This window comes from Bacillus rossius, chromosome 3, assembly GCF_032445375.1.
Source record: "Bacillus rossius redtenbacheri isolate Brsri chromosome 3, Brsri_v3, whole genome shotgun sequence".
Lineage (NCBI taxonomy): Eukaryota > Metazoa > Arthropoda > Insecta > Phasmatodea > Bacillidae > Bacillus > Bacillus rossius.
The window spans coordinates 62,628,577-62,645,946 of NC_086332.1; the positions used below are offsets into that span (position 1 = coordinate 62,628,577).

The 17,370-nt window shown below is 35.8% G+C and overlaps 1 protein-coding gene across 13 annotated transcripts in view; it reads left to right on the plus strand.

The window, feature by feature from the left end:
• LOC134530784 (phosphatase and actin regulator 1) overlaps positions 1–17,370 on the plus strand; it is a 519,177-nt gene that overhangs the window by 493,651 nt on the left and 8,156 nt on the right. For all 13 annotated transcript variants that reach the window (XM_063365977.1, XM_063365975.1, XM_063365979.1 and 10 more), the window contains 3 exons: positions 2,777–2,933; positions 8,385–8,440; positions 9,926–10,029. In XM_063365977.1, coding sequence (XP_063222047.1) covers positions 2,777–2,933; positions 8,385–8,440; positions 9,926–10,029 — 317 coding nt within the window. The remainder of the gene's footprint in view (positions 1–2,776; positions 2,934–8,384; positions 8,441–9,925; positions 10,030–17,370) is intronic.

The following is a 17,370-nucleotide window of genomic DNA, read 5'->3' on the forward strand; positions in this document are numbered from 1 at the left end:
GAACTTCCTTCTCTAAATCTATGCTGCACCTCACACCATTTGCTGCCATGCCCTTCCTTAACTTCTTTTCCAAGATCTTCTGATACATCTTTGTGGGAAAGCGTAAATTGAGGAAAAACTATAAAATTTAGGTGTTTAAAAAGTTTCTGAATGAGAATGTAAACATCAAACAAATACTCTATTTTTGCATTACCTAAATCTCAATTTTAGTAAATATACAAGCAAATACATTATTTTGTATCAACTTAAAATAAACTGAGAACAAAAACCTAATAGTACACACTAACCATGAAAGAGTGTGAGCTATCAAATATAGTTTACATGGCTTGAGACTATGTGCAAGCTGAATACAATTGGCGATCTATCGTTATTGATATTAGTTGGCTACATTTTCACATGCACTACAAAGCAGTGACGAAACAGATACAGATCACACATTGGAAAACTTTGTATTTCTGTTAATTAAATAAGTAAATGGTAATTTTGTAATTTATAATAGATTTCAATTTCAAAAATAAAACCTGGAAAAATAAGTTTTTGGGGAACTTCATCATGAGTAATAATAACGTACATCATTCATCTTATGAAGAAAATGGCGGGACAAAAACATTTGATCGTATTTGATGGAAAATGTATTGTACAATAATGTCTTAAGCCACTTTTTACATTGTATATAAGATGTGAATAGTGGGAAGAAAGTAATCTCCATAATGTAATTTGAGGGAAATTATTGCATTACATTTGATGAAATTTAAATGGCACCTAAAGACAATTTCATTAACTGTGGTAAACGGGCCTTAGCTATCAAATTCTTTATTCTTTCTAATAAATATATTTAATACACCATTAATTAAAATATCTTTTTTTATTGTCCGGACTATTCAGGGGTAGAGTTGGGTATATCGTGGAAAAATTCGCAAAACCTTGGATTAGCTTATATACAACGATTTTGTGAATTTTAACTCAAGTTGTCTCTAACTTTAGCAATCTGGTATTGTAAAAGATTTAGTAAGGGATTTCAAGTGATCTTAATTACTCCCGATTGTCAGTTTTGCAAGCTAGTAAATGTGGTGACATTCATTCATCATTATATAACCGACCTGTTATTATAGTTCCGTGGTAACGAACTATGCGTTACTAGGTTTGACTTCTTTCAGCCAGGACCTCAGCAATGAATCTTCTGCATCTTCATCCTTGGCACGCCCATTCGCTGTCTTGTACCTTCGTCCTGGGAACGCCTAGTATTAACGAGTAGTCTTCGTACTGGGAACGCCTTTCGTTGTTTCAAACTTCGTCCTGGAAACGCCTCTAGATGAACATCTTCGTCCTGGGAACGCCTATCGTTGATCATCTTCGTCCTGGGAACGCCTCGCGTTGATCGTCTTCGTCCTGGGAACGCCTATCGTTGATCGTCTTCGTCCTTGGAACGCCTCGCGTCGTTTCCGTATGTTCTCGTACAGTTGAAAATTAGAAATACTTCTTTCTACGTCCTGGAAACGCCTTAATCTGATTTCAGTCTTCGTAGTTTATACTCGTAGTCTTCTTCCTGGTATCGACTTGTAGTACTCAAATCTTCTTATAAATAATAATTCTTCTTTATTTCTCTAACTCTCTTCAAATCATTAATATTATTACTATTTCCTATCATTTCATCTAATTCTTCAAAACATTTCACCAATTATAAGTTCAATTTCTGCAGTCATAAAAATATCATGTCTTTCCTATTCGAAGTTCCTATATCAATTCCCTTTCGTTTTCGCTATTCCTTCCAAACAAAACTTTTATTAGCTAGCAATAATTTTTGTTAAATCTTTTCCACCAATACCAGATTGTTTTACAAATATTCGTCATATAATATTACATATGAACTGTGAAAAAAAACTATTCTTATTCGTTAAACAAATATCATGACTTGAGCAAGGAAGTATTACATTCAAAGATATAAATACAAATTACTGATTTTATGGTTCATAGAGAAATAAAATGTGTAGTGAAGTGAAATTATAAATATGCTACATTAATTTTGTTCATCCATCTTATGTGAAATTAACAAGTTCAACCTTTATAGTGGGAAAATGTAATTAGTAGCTAGAATGCAAATACAGGGAGGGTTTCAGCATATAACATTTTTTTTTTTTACAAACAGTCAGAGTTGAATATTTTAATGTTTTGATTTATGTGTCCTCTAAGTTTCAAGAGTGATAACCTGTGACCGAAAAGAGGTTCAGAGGCTTTATGTTTTATCTGAGTTGATTGTGCTTGGAAAGTTATTGTATTAGACTCTCAGAAACTAAGCTTATTCTATTACTCGAAGTTAAACAAAATGTTTTCATAAACACATAAAATTGGCCTTGCTACTTAATTTTTTTACCTTTAATTTTTGTGTGTATGAAGTTTATTAGGCTAAGAAGATTAAAAAAAAAAAAAAAACACTAAGTATGCCTGAAATATTTTAGCAACATTTCTTCAGAGGACTTTTTCCAACTCCCCCATAAATGAAACTCTGTTCGAGATACCATAAGCTCTCATGTTGTAAAATGTTGAAGGTATATGTATGTATGTATGTACAAGGTAGATAAGTGGGGCAATAGGAAGTGATGTTAGCAGATGTTAGTCACCACCACCACCACTCACCTAGTGCGGTGGAGGTCCTGGCATGCGGGGGTGTAGTTGACTGTTTTGTACCCCTCTATCTCCTGTGTTTGTGGGACCCGGCATGTGCGCGTCCACAGGAGGTTGTGAGCAGCAACTGGACCGATGGGTGTGGTCTGCGCAGGTCGACTGGCTGCGAAGATCGCGCGGAAGGACAGCCTCGCTCTCAAGCTGGCATTGCGCCCGAACCGGCAGGAGCTTATAGCACGCAACATCATTCGCGAGGAGAGCGATAACGAGCGTATGGAGACCAAGGAGGCGATAGGGGCACGCCTCATCAGGTCAGTTGGCATGACTGTTTTTTTATTAAGTTTGAAAAGTAGATGACATTGAAGCTGAATATTTTTTTGCTTTAAATATCATCTTGTAGACATGAAGATACTAGTTTTTTTTTAAACTTAGAACAATTAATTTAATGTGGCAAACAACAAACACATAACTAAATTTCAAATTTTTCTAGAGATGGATGGTTTTGGAAATTTTTGAGTTGAGTCCAAGTCGAGTCAAGCAGAGTTTAGTAATAATACTTTTGAGCCAAGTCCACACTTCATATATTTTAGTCGATTTGAGTTCTTAAAAATCCAGGCAAGCTTGAGTAATTGCAGAAATTTTAAAGAATAATTTTATGTTCCTGGTGTTTATGTTAATGTGCCATTATCATTATATTGAAGTTTAAATATGTCTTAAGTTAGTTATTTGTGTCAATTGAGTAATTAAACTATAAGTTTAAATTATACATATTTATGATTTAATTTTAAGTTATTAATTTATTCACACTGGATTCTGTAAAACTCAATAGATGCGAAGTCCTTCAAAGTCAAGGGAAATTATGTGGTTTAGTTGATAAAATAATGAGAAAATATTGATGTTAAATTTAATAATGTCTTTCTCATTTTAAATTATTTATTCTTACAATTTCTTCCTAGTGGTAATTCTGAGAGAGAGAATTTTTTTCTAGAAAAAATCCAAAAATCACTTTTTTTTAATGAAATTAAATGGATGTGCGACGTAGAGGAACTTAAGGAAAAATGTCAACAAACAGAATATTAATCTCGGTATTAGTTTTCTTTTCTTCCGCCATTTTCTGGTTGGAATGGAAACTAATGTTTGACTTCAGAAATGGCATTAGCATTTTCAAACATCACTTCAAGAATGTCTTTACAAAAAAAGAAGGCATTAATTTGTGTTTAAAATAGATACTAAATTTTTTAGTATACAAAAATAAAGCCATCTGCCTTTTTTTACTAGTTAAAGAAGATATAAATTACAGACACAATATTTTACTTTCGTAGTTTGTTATGTTACAAATCTTTTACGTACACCATACTAATAAAAATGGACTGTCTTTCCCAGTGTTCTGAAACGTAAATAGTGGAATAAACGTTTTTAACGTTTTTCGGGCATCATAATTATATAAAATTAACTGTACTTTAAGAAAACTGTGATAATGTAAATATGAGATTACGTTGTAAAGTGTTTACAAAATAATGGTACATGATTTTATGCTCATTGCACAGGTGAAATATTTATTGAGTTGTAAGTAAAAAGATGGTCACATCTCATCCTGTAGAGATTTTCAAGTCACATCCCATCTATAAATTTTTTCAGAGAATGTAGTGCACTAAAAATATTCATCGTGCTAGAGTAGGTTTTGCTGGCTGTGGTTATTAAACAAGCCCTTTAGATGAGTTTCAAGCCATCTACTCATTTGGTGATTCTTGCTTTGTTTTACAATTTTAGATACATACATTCATAATTTCCCTTGTCTTATAGGCTTAGGGTTTGTTTTAGGTATTCATTTAATTGAGAAAGGAGACAAACACTGTTTCTTTGCTATTGTATTATTGAGCTTTAGAATGAATTCTGTATGGTAGATATAATTTATCATTCAGTTCGGGTGTGTTAGGTTGTAGTTGTAGACGTTTTGGTTGGCTTCACTATACACACACACACACACACACACACACACACACACACACACACACACACACACACACACACACACACACACACACACACACACACACACACACACACACACACACACACACACACACACACACACACACACACACACACACACACACACACACACACACACACACACACACACACACACACACACACACACACACACACACACACACACACACACACACACACACACACACACACACACACACACACACACACACACACACACACACACACACACACACACACACACACACACACACACACACACACACACACACACACACACACACACACACACACACACACACACACACACACACACACACACACACACACACACACACACACACACACACACACACACACACACACACACACACACACACACACACACACACACACACACACACACACACACACACACACACACACACACACACACACACACACACACACACACACACACACACACACACACACACACACACACACACACACACACACACACACACACACACACACACACACACACACACACACACACACACACACACACACACACACACACACACACACACACACACACACACACACACACACACACACACACACACACACACACACACACACACACACACACACACACACACACACACACACACACACACACACACACACACACACACACACACACACACACACACACACACACACACACACACACACACACACACACACACACACACACACACACACACACACACACACACACACACACACACACACACACACACACACACACACACACACACACACACACACACACACACACACACACACACACACACACACACACACACACACACACACACACACACACACACACACACACACACACACACACACACACACACACACACACACACACACACACACACACACACACACACACACACACACACACACACACACACACACACACACACACACACACACACACACACACACACACACACACACACACACACACACACACACACACACACACACACACACACACACACACACACACACACACACACACACACACACACACACACACACACACACACACACACACACACACACACACACACACACACACACACACACACACACACACACACACACACACACACACACACACACACACACACACACACACACACACACACACACACACACACACACACACACACACACACACACACACACACACACACACACACACACACACACACACACACACACACACACACACACACACACACACACACACACACACACACACACACACACACACACACACACACACACACACACACACACACACACACACACACACACACACACACACACACACACACACACACACACACACACACACACACACACACACACACACACACACACACACACACACACACACACACACACACACACACACACACACACACACACACACACACACACACACACACACACACACACACACACACACACACACACACACACACACACACACACACACACACACACACACACACACACACACACACACACACACACACACACACACACACACACACACACACACACACACACACACACACACACACACACACACACACACACACACACACACACACACACACACACACACACACACACACACACACACACACACACACACACACACACACACACACACACACACACACACACACACACACACACACACACACACACACACACACACACACACACACACACACACACACACACACACACACACACACACACACACACACACACACACACACACACACACACACACACACACACACACACACACACACACACACACACACACACACACACACACACACACACACACACACACACACACACACACACACACACACACACACACACACACACACACACACACACACACACACACACACACACACACACACACACACACACACACACACACACACACACACACACACACACACACACACACACACACACACACACACACACACACACACACACACACACACACACACACACACACACACACACACACACACACACACACACACACACACACACACACACACACACACACACACACACACACACACACACACACACACACACACACACACACACACACACACACACACACACACACACACACACACACACACACACACACACACACACACACACACACACACACACACACAGAGATATATATATATATATACCATTTTAAAATAATTAGCAGGAAAAGATTAATTTTGAAGGTTTTTTTTTTTACTAATAAGGAGAATTTTTAATGAATTTCAGAACTGAATCTTGTAAAGGTTTTTAAAGTAAAATCCTTGGTAATTTCTTGATGTGGTCCGAATTTCTTTCAGAAAAGTTTTTTTAAATTTCATTCAGCCTTTCCAATTCTGAAATTCCATTGTATAAAAATCATATAATTTGATTTGTTTCTGATTTGATATAATCTTTAATTCTGCATCTAAATTCACTTTTCTTATTTATGGGTGAAATATTTCTAAAAATCTATTTTTTCCCAAGGAAAGCAAACTGTATTTCTACCAAAAATTGACTGTCTGTTTCTTTGATTATATCTGTAGGCCACTGAAAATATAAGCCATAGACCTTGTGTAAAAACATTGTACTGCGAAATCTCGAATAGCTTAGGTAATATGAAAGATTTTTTTAATAATGCAGTAATTTCTTACCAGCTGTGGCTGAATTCAGCATTTGTTTAAGATCATTAACCAATAATCAATACTGTTCGATGTTTTGGTTGAAACATTTATGGGTCTTGTGTTAAATGTTTACATTAGTATTCTGTCAGCCAAAACATTACTGCTTTTTGACAGGCGGCAACTTTACAGAATGTTTAGTTCTCACCAGCATGGATTAAAAATATGTAGGGGAGGACGGGGCAAGTTGACGAGCGGGGCAAGATTACGAATGACTTATTTCCACGTCATGGCACTAGATAGCACCACCTAACAGACACTACTAGCGCTCCACACTGGTGGGCACTAAAGAATCGCACAGTGAAGCCGCTGCCACCATTTAGTTGTTTGTTAGATGATGTTCGTACATTTGGTCTGACGTATTGTAATTTTCAAGAACTTCGAAGTAATATCTCATGGACAATGGAAAGCATGCAGGCCAAGGAGCATAAAGCATTCTATATGATGTCACCTTTTGTCTCAACCCCTTTCTACTCCCTCCATTGCATACACACAGTTGCTGTAGAAATAGTTGCAACAGGAGGATAACATACTGTAAAATAATGTTGATCCTTGTTGGGATTCAATTTTCATTATGTCTATTTCAAAAAACAGCAGTTCTTTGTGTGGTTTATAGAAGCGTTAGAAGAATTTTGCTGTTATCAAAAAATTATTTTGGTATGTTATGTTTTATATTAAAGGTTTTGTTAGTGCTTAGATTTATTTTCCAAATTATAAAATTAAATTGCACAGCAAATGTCAGAATTTTCTGCAAGATTTTTAAACTATAAGGTTGGGCACTACTACAATCTAACAAAACTAAGGGACATAAACTTTGAAGTTTAAGTAAAACTCTTGATAGAAAAAAATTTAAAAATTTTTTGTAACTGTATTTTGTGGTCAACTTTTCAATTTTTTTTAGTGCAAGTATATTTTTATTCTCAGGCGGCTGAGCATGCGGCCAACTCAAGAGGAGCTGGAAGAAAGGAATATCCTAAAAAGTAAGTGTGACATTTAATAGGTGTTTTTATTATGTCGTATGGCGTGGTTTTACTTGCTGATTGATGGCTTTTAATTCACTGTACTTTGTCATTATTTATAAGATGGCCATCTATAGAGCTATCACGAGTTGGTTCTTAATTGGAAGTAGCACTGTTTTCTTTTATGTGAAATATTTATTTTAGTGCGTGCACAATTGCAATGGCACTTGTATAGCATTAAATACAATGTAACGCATTATTGTGATGAATCGACAAACAATATTTTGCTCTTTCCTTAATAGCTATTTGTTCCCTTTATTGCTTATTTATCTCTGACTCCCCCCGTGTGTTTAACTTTACACCATCCCGCATGTCAGCGGAGATTAAAGCCAGAAACTTTCAGTGCTAGTTTACCTCATACCTTCTAGGATGAAGTAGTGGCAAATTGTGGCAGACATGCATTTTGTAAACAACTATGTTTACTGGTTAAATTATCTTTTTTAATAAACGAAAATGTTAAGTTTATGATTTTTTAACTCAGAAATGTTGTTAGCGCATACTTAGAAATGTTATGCCCAAGTCCTATTATGTAAACAATGTTGGATGTGAATTGTTTAAAATTTAATCTCAAAATGTTGTTCAACATTTATTTAAATGTACTTCAAATGTGTTTAGCCATATATTTGTACTATACATTAATTTTATGGGAGCAGTGTCTTGATCAAAATTTTAGTAGCAGGTGCACTTACCTGATTGGAAAATATGTTATTTTGATGAACATACACTCTTATGGAAAAAAAATGTATTTGATTAGCGTTCTGTTTAGTATCTGTTAGAGCATTACTTCGAGGGGCGTGTGTATTTACATACATGCATGTTTTAAATATGAATTTAGCTTAAACTCGGTAGTGGTGGGGGTAGTAGAGTAGCCTAGGTTTTGGAGTGAATCAAGATATTAATCACAAGTCTAATTTGATTTATTGTATTCAAAAACTATTTGAATGGGTCATGTAATAGAAATTACACCTTACTAATACATACATATTTTTTGAGCACTTGGATATATGAGTTTATGATATAGGATCTATCTAGCATAAATTTATAAGCACGAGTTGAGCAAACTTAATAAATTATTGAAATAAGCACATCTCTGCTATTCATTTTGACTTCATGAAAATAAATTTAGCTATTACTTATTTGATGAACACCACTTCCACTTAGTCTTTCCCTGTGACATTAATCCGATCAAAAACTGTTCTTACTTCATTCGAAATCTTCAAAATTTTTTTAACATTTGAACTTTTTTTATTTGTAAGCCATGTTTTAGGTCCCGGCATTACGGAAACATGTTTTGTTTAACCCAAATTGCAAACAATAACTGTCTTCCGAATAAAATGTCGGAGACAACATGTTAAAATATCTTATTCATTTCTAACAGTTACATAACATCATTTTGAAATGTATATATTTTTATGAGGTCATGCACTTATTCACTTTGTTGTGCAGAGCAAAGTGCAGCAGAGGAGAAGAAGATGAAAGAAGAAAAAAAGAGGATGTTGCTGCGAAAGCTTAGCTTCAGGCCAACCGTGGAAGAACTAAAGGAAAAGAAGGTTTGAGATTTTATTTAAAGGTTGCTGTTACACCAGTCCCTCACTTAATGTGACTAATGCGTTCCTAAAAATGTTTGTGTTATTCAAAATTGTGTATTCTGAATCATTAGTCTCCATAAATAGCAAGGCTAATTTAATTAAGGTGTTCAAAAATTTGAAAAGAATTATTCTTTACTAAATATAAATACTTATATTAACACTTAATGATACATATGTCACACCATTTATCTTAATACGCCTAACATTGAATACTTTGTAAGACAAATGCAACTCCTAGTAATGGGATGTAGGTGGTTATGTACTTATCACTTGGGTGGTTGGCTTGCCTGCCCGAGCGTGACCAACTAAAAACCACATACCTTTCCACAAACTTTCCAAACCATCCTTTACTGGCAGTGAAGTCAATATTACTGTCTGGATATTTACATTTTAATTTTTCAAAAATTAAAAATGCTTATTCGCTTATCACTGCTTGGTTCACACCAATACTGTCAAGCCTGTGAAATTTTTTTTTCATTTCACCATTCATTTAACAATCTTTCCGTGTGAATCATCTGTTCATTTCTGTTCTGGTGTCTAATGTCAAATATATTCCGCTAGTACAACTAAAAGCATCAGCCTACATAAACGTTTGCTAGAGCCTTTATTTCGTACACTTGTGTACACAGTTGACTTGCTTAAAACTAATGTGTGACCAATATATGTGTGTCCTTCATGACATTCTGACATGACATTCTGTACGCTGTAATACTTGCAGTTTTGTCTCAAATATTTGAACATGATGCAGCATGCTTTCTCTTGAAAATCATTATTTCAACATGATTCCAACTGCAGGTTCTTGCGCACGTACAGTTATCAGCAGACAACTGGGCAGTCGTTGTGAGTGCGAGTTCCCTGCCACTGGTTTGACTGAAGATCATCATGGCCCAGTGTCATATGCACAGATGTAAAAACATTTGGTCCTTTACACTCCATGGTCTCAACTGAACTTGCTATAACTGTTATTTGTACAACAGCCAAAGCATAGTCAGACTTGCGTGTGCATTTACCTAACTGCATGCCATGGTACATCTGTTGTTTACAGAGTTGAAATAAACTTTGTGGCTTCATGCCCGACTTTTTTTTTTGCCTGTGACAATTTTGCTCTAGCTGAAATTTACAGACTTACTTTTCAAGATTGGGGCAGTAAAATTAACATTGCGTTAAATGAATTCGCACAATTTGAAGATGTGCTAAGTGAGGGATTGGTGTATTTTAGCATAGGTTTACATGGCCTTGCTGTGACATCAGTTTAAATAAATCAGCTGATTATCAAATTTAAGGTTATATCACTAACAAGTATGTACTTGGATTTTCTGGAACTGATAATGTTTGACTAATGTTAATATCACATCTGTAGTTATTTATAAACAGCAATTCTTGATTTACTGTCATAGTCCACATGCAAATTAAAACAGTAAAAAATAATCACTTTGTAATAGAGCCATTTAACATGTTATTCACTGTGCCTAGAGATGGGCAGAGACTCTAACTTGAGCTGAGTCAAGCGATTAGGTAATCTCAACTTTATTGAAGAGTTAAGTTTATTGTACTCTACAGGATGAGACTAGACAATCTTTTTCTTATAACTCTGATACATATTTCACATATACAATGAGCATAAATTCACACACCATTATTTTGCAAACAATTTACATTGTAATTTCATATTGACATTAAAGCATTTTTCTTAAAGTATGGTTAATTTTTCATTATTACACCACCTGAATAAATATTAAACATATATTTCACTATTTAAGTTTGAAAACACTGGAAAAGCACAATTTTTGAATGGCCTGCAGGGCAAGCATGTTCTCTTTTTCATCCGTATGATGGTATGACCCTTCGCTACTAAAAGTGAGCATGGATTGAAAGTCCTCTTTCGTTAAGGCGTCAGTATGACACGCCCATCATACGTATGGCGTTCATTTAATCCCGTCATACAACAGATGACGTGTCTTACTTTCATTTAATACTGGGAATATTTCTTTCAAACGAGCTTAATAATATTTCTCTTCAAATTGAATTATTTGTCTCAAACCTATATACTCTGAAATGATTTAGACAAGATATATGAAGGATAAAAAAAATAGGTCGGTCTCTGAGCAAACTTCAAAACTACTCGTCCCCTCTAATAGTTATGTGGCATGATCTATAGTATTGTATGTTTCGTGTCAATAAGTTGCTTTGATTCTTATTTGCTTGTTATTTTTAGCCGTACAATACTCATTTTGCCAAAATACACCCATTTAAAAAAAAAAAATTTAATTTACCTGCAATATGTCTTAAAAGTTTGTCATATTAAAAATAATAAAAAATAAAGGTACGGTCAAGTCACATTAGTTAAATATTCTAGACAAGAGTTAATTGTAAAATCAGGCAGTCTGCTGATTACTTTACACCATTTTAAACAGAGAGCATTTCCTCCCAAGATTTTGTGACTTTTAGGTTAGGCCTACTCTCCAATCTCTCGTAGGCAGTTAGGTTTACTCCTGCTGTATCGCGTATTGCCACAAATTTTATACACATAGGCTTCCGTAAAATTCTTTAAAGTATGATAAGATGGTAACTATTTAGTAACAGTGTTTCACGTAATTTTAGAGGTTTCGTGTATATCGTTAATATTAAAATTGTATTTTTGGAGAGTAGCGGTTTCTGTGAAAAAAAAAGTTATAATATTCAGAAAGGGGTATATTAGTTCTATAATTTTGTGGTTGTTACACAGTGGTCACAATAATGTTTACTACAATTCCTACCACCTTTCAGGCATTTAATTAACAACACCAACTTTGTTTACTGCTGTCACAAGATTTCATGGTGTTGAATATCAGAAAATTCACTTGAATATGTATGCAGATGTAAAACAATGTTATTCTCCGTTCACTCTTAGCTGAGATTTGAAATAAACAAACACCGTCGTATCACTGCGCCGCGTCAGCAAGTGATAGGCTGAATTCATCTTGCGCGCCAAGCACTAGTTGCAACACATACACTTCAGTACAGTCGGTGCTAATAAAATAATGGAGAAGTAATATAACAGGAAAATGGTGCCGTTACCGTTCAGGACACAAAAGCAAACAATGTTTAGGTTTTGAATAATCGATAAAATAGCACCGTAACGTATAGTGTTACGATTTGGTACTCACCTAATCGCTATCTGGCAGTGGTGCTATCCCTTCCAGACTTGAATCAGACCTACCACCACTATCTTCGTTACTACTGTCGTCACTGTCACCGAGAGGAACTATAACACTGTCAATGAAAATATCACTGATACCATCCAATTCTCACATTCTTTCCTCTTCTTTCATTACGTGCCGAATACAGTCGTTCCACTTCTCTGGAGTAATCTGAGACAAAACTGTGGCTACCAAATCACGTACCTCGCTTAGCTTGAATGTTCTGTTATTACGTGCCACGTAACCATTAATCTGACTCCACATGAGTTCGATTGGATTCAAGTTGCAATGATACGGCGGTAGCCTAAGTACAGTGTGCCCCGCTTTCTCTGCGATATTGTCAATCACATATTCAGTAAAAGATGAACGTACTGTATGAATTAAAATCAGCAACTCCACTTTCACAGACATAGCACTGAAAGATATATTTTTTGACTGTAACCACTCGATAATATTTTTTCTCCACGAATGATTTGGCACACGATCACACTTTACACTGTGATAGGACGCATTGTCCATAACAATAACACTGTTCTGTTCTAATTTTGGCAATGTTTTTTCAAACCAATTCCGGTAAATGTCACCACTAATCTCTTCATGATAATCACCAAATTTCTTTGACTGAACAATTAACTCACCGTTTTCCACAAAATCACTGTCGCTACCAATATAAAGCAATATAAGGGGCTACCCCTTACCTGTTGGATTTTTTAGTCCTGTAGACAGTCTCTCTTCTTCTTAGCTGTAGAATCTTTCCAAGACTTGTTTGTAGCATGCAATTCATTCACCCACGTTTCATCTAAATAGTATATTTTGCGTCCTTGTCGGTAACCACGGATTTTACTTAAATAATTTCTTCGCCATAGTGAAATGTCGTTCCTATCAATTATGACATTTGTTTTGCTTCTCTTTACGTACTGAAAACAGATAAGTTTTAACAGTTTATAAAATGTTGTTAGTCTGAAATTAGGAAGTTCAGAGTCGTCAACACACCGTAGCACTTTGTTCAGCGTAAGTGGTTCATTTGCGAAGAAAAAACTATGCACTTTACGCCTAATAGCAGTCTTCACAAAATCATCACAAGTTTTGATAACAGGATACTCACGTTTCCTTTTCTTCCCGGGAGTTGTTAATGTCCCAGTGTCCTGTAATTATTTCCTTGCACGAAGCACACTGCTCTTCGAAACACCCGTAAATTCAGCAGTTAAACTCGCGATATCGTTCACACGATAATTTGGATATTTGTCTGAAAATGTTTTAAAAACATTCAACACAATAGTTTTCTGTGCACTTTTCAATGGTTTTCCCGTTCTGTGGTTTACAAAACTCGGTCCGGCGTCAGCCATAACAAACTGTGCGCGCGTGAATCTGAAATACAACTGTTGCGCCGGGCATCAACTGTATACTGTACACACGGCATCTGCTAACATAATTGTAAGTATGTAAAAACTTTGACACATTAAACTGTATTGGATATTAATGGTGAAACGCTATAATGCTATATAACAACAATTGTTATAAAAAAGGTTGTGTAAAAATACTTACAAATGGTACATAACAACGTAACCAAGGGACTATTTCTTGCGTACGAATAATGTGCGCGGCGGCCGGCAGCCAATGAAAATGTTTGTTTACAAGAGGCTTTGTTTATTCCAAAACTCACGTAAGAGTGAAAGGAGAATAATAATAATTGCAGTGCACTAACAACATGCTATAAGCAAGTCTAAACATAATGTAATTTAATAAAACAGCTCTATTTTTAATGAATTTTTGGAATGTGTAACACTAGGTTGTTTGGTTCTTTTAAATCGGCAATCTAACATCAATGGCTAATGAAAATAAGCTATTATGAGTTATAAGTAACAAATGACAAATTAAAAAAAATTAGGGATGGGCCGGTCGAATCCAGGATTCGTCGAATCCCTCGAATCCAAGGGATTCGAGGGATTCGACGAATCTGCGAAGATTCTGCGAATCCGAGACAATTCAAGTAACCTATTGGCGAAAACCACGCACATTAGTAAACATTCAGCCAAGAACAAGAGAAATATGTCCGTAGATATAACCGTATTTACTTGAATATAATGCGATGATTTTTATCAAAATATCTAAAACTGTAAGTGGGGATCGCAGTATAACCGCAAACCTACATCTTTGCCGCTCGAAGAATGTTTTGAAATGACGCGGCGCGGCGAGACAACTGTGTCAAGGTCAGGGCCGGCGCCAGCAATGCGGGAAAAACGTGAAGTATGTGTTTTAAGGGATGATAGTCGCACATTTTATAATCAAACCGTGCATCAAAAACACATTTTGTTCAAATTAAAACAGAAAAATGGAACTCGGACGAAAGACGGAATTAACGCATAATTATCTTCGTAGTAGAGCTGTAGCAAACCGTATGTATTCGGTACTGAGTGACGGGTGCGCCATCTAGTAACGAGTAACGAAACGTTACACACGGCTACATTTCGTTACTCACATTTTTCGTATGTTTTACGCATTCGCGTGCATATTCGATGAATTTACGTTACAAAGAACGATGTTTGTTTATTAAGTAAAGTATAATTTGGAAATTCGTCGTCCAAGTTTTTAACTATTTTTAAGAAAGTATTTTTTACAAATTAAAAATATGTATGTTTTTGTTTTTTATTATCACGTATTTTCACGTATTTTTTTGTTTTTATCTTAAAAGAGATAATATAATAAAACCGCTCTAATGAGATTTAATTGTTTCTTGGTTAACAAAAACTGTTAATTATCAAATATTGTTAATTGTTTATATTCTATTTATTATTATTTACGCGACGTCATACTGTACGCGTATGCAATACGACTCGATTCGATACTGCAACATAACATAGCATGTTATGCGGTATCAGAAGTAACGAGTAACGTAACGATACGATAGTAACGAGTACTAATTGTTATAGTAACGAATACATACGGGTACGCTATTTTCGTTACTTTTACACCTCTACTTCGTAGTACATACTAACGAAAAAATAGGTAGTTTACTCAGTACTTGATAGAGCGCGCGCGGGGCATTCAATCATCGGCGATTTATCGATAGCCCACTACGTGCACGCACTCTATATGAGATGAGAATCAACGTAACCAAACGTGAATGATGCTAAGATGCAACGACATAATTCAACACGTTTGAAAATATCTTTAAAAAAATTTCCACATTAAATCAGTAAGTGGTAGTATTCAAACTAATAATAAATTTCAACTTGTAAAATACATAAAACGTTTGATATGGGAAAATAACTTTATTGACATCCTGGAGAAAAATAGCGTATATCTTAATGAGAAAAATGGCAGGACCAAAACTTTTTCCCATGTTTGCGATATGATCTGTGTTGGTGACTGTTAATTGTCGCGATTTGGGGTTATGTTACGAGGGGAAAAAACGTAAATAGCGGAATTGATCGTTACATATTTTACCTGTAGTAGGCCTACTAAGTGTACATCAGGCATGTTCCATTATTATGGTTTTAAATTAGGCTTCTGTGCTCATTGAATGTAACTATCTTAAGTACCTGACGTTCATATTACTTTTAACTGATGAGTAGTGTTAAAGTAGGTTTTTTTTTTAAATTTTTTAGGTCATATTAACTAGCATCGCATTCCCATATTTCATCAAGTAAGTTCTTTGTATTTGTTTTATGCCTTTTTTAATGGAATGATCTCAGTGTTTTAGGTTCATTTGTACTAGAAAACAACAATTTGAATTAAAAATTTTTTTTAATAATTTTTTAATAATTTTTTTTCCATAGATTTGGATTCGATATTCGACAAATCCTTAAAAGGATTTGACTAAGTATTCGGATTCGGCCAAAAATAGGATTCGACCCATCCCTAAAAAAAATTAATAAAAAAAAACTGGTAACACATTTCACTGGATGTCTAAATAATAGTCATTTTAAATCTACAAAATTTTACAGTTTTACAAAACATTTATTGAGCCAATTAGATGGGATTTTATAATCATAATACCAACTTTGGCATGTTAAATGATTTCATTTTATTCTGAGTTCGATACGTGACTGGTGTTCGGTGCAAATAAAGTCTATAAAACTACATCGGTATACAATGCATTATGATATGAATATTGAAAATA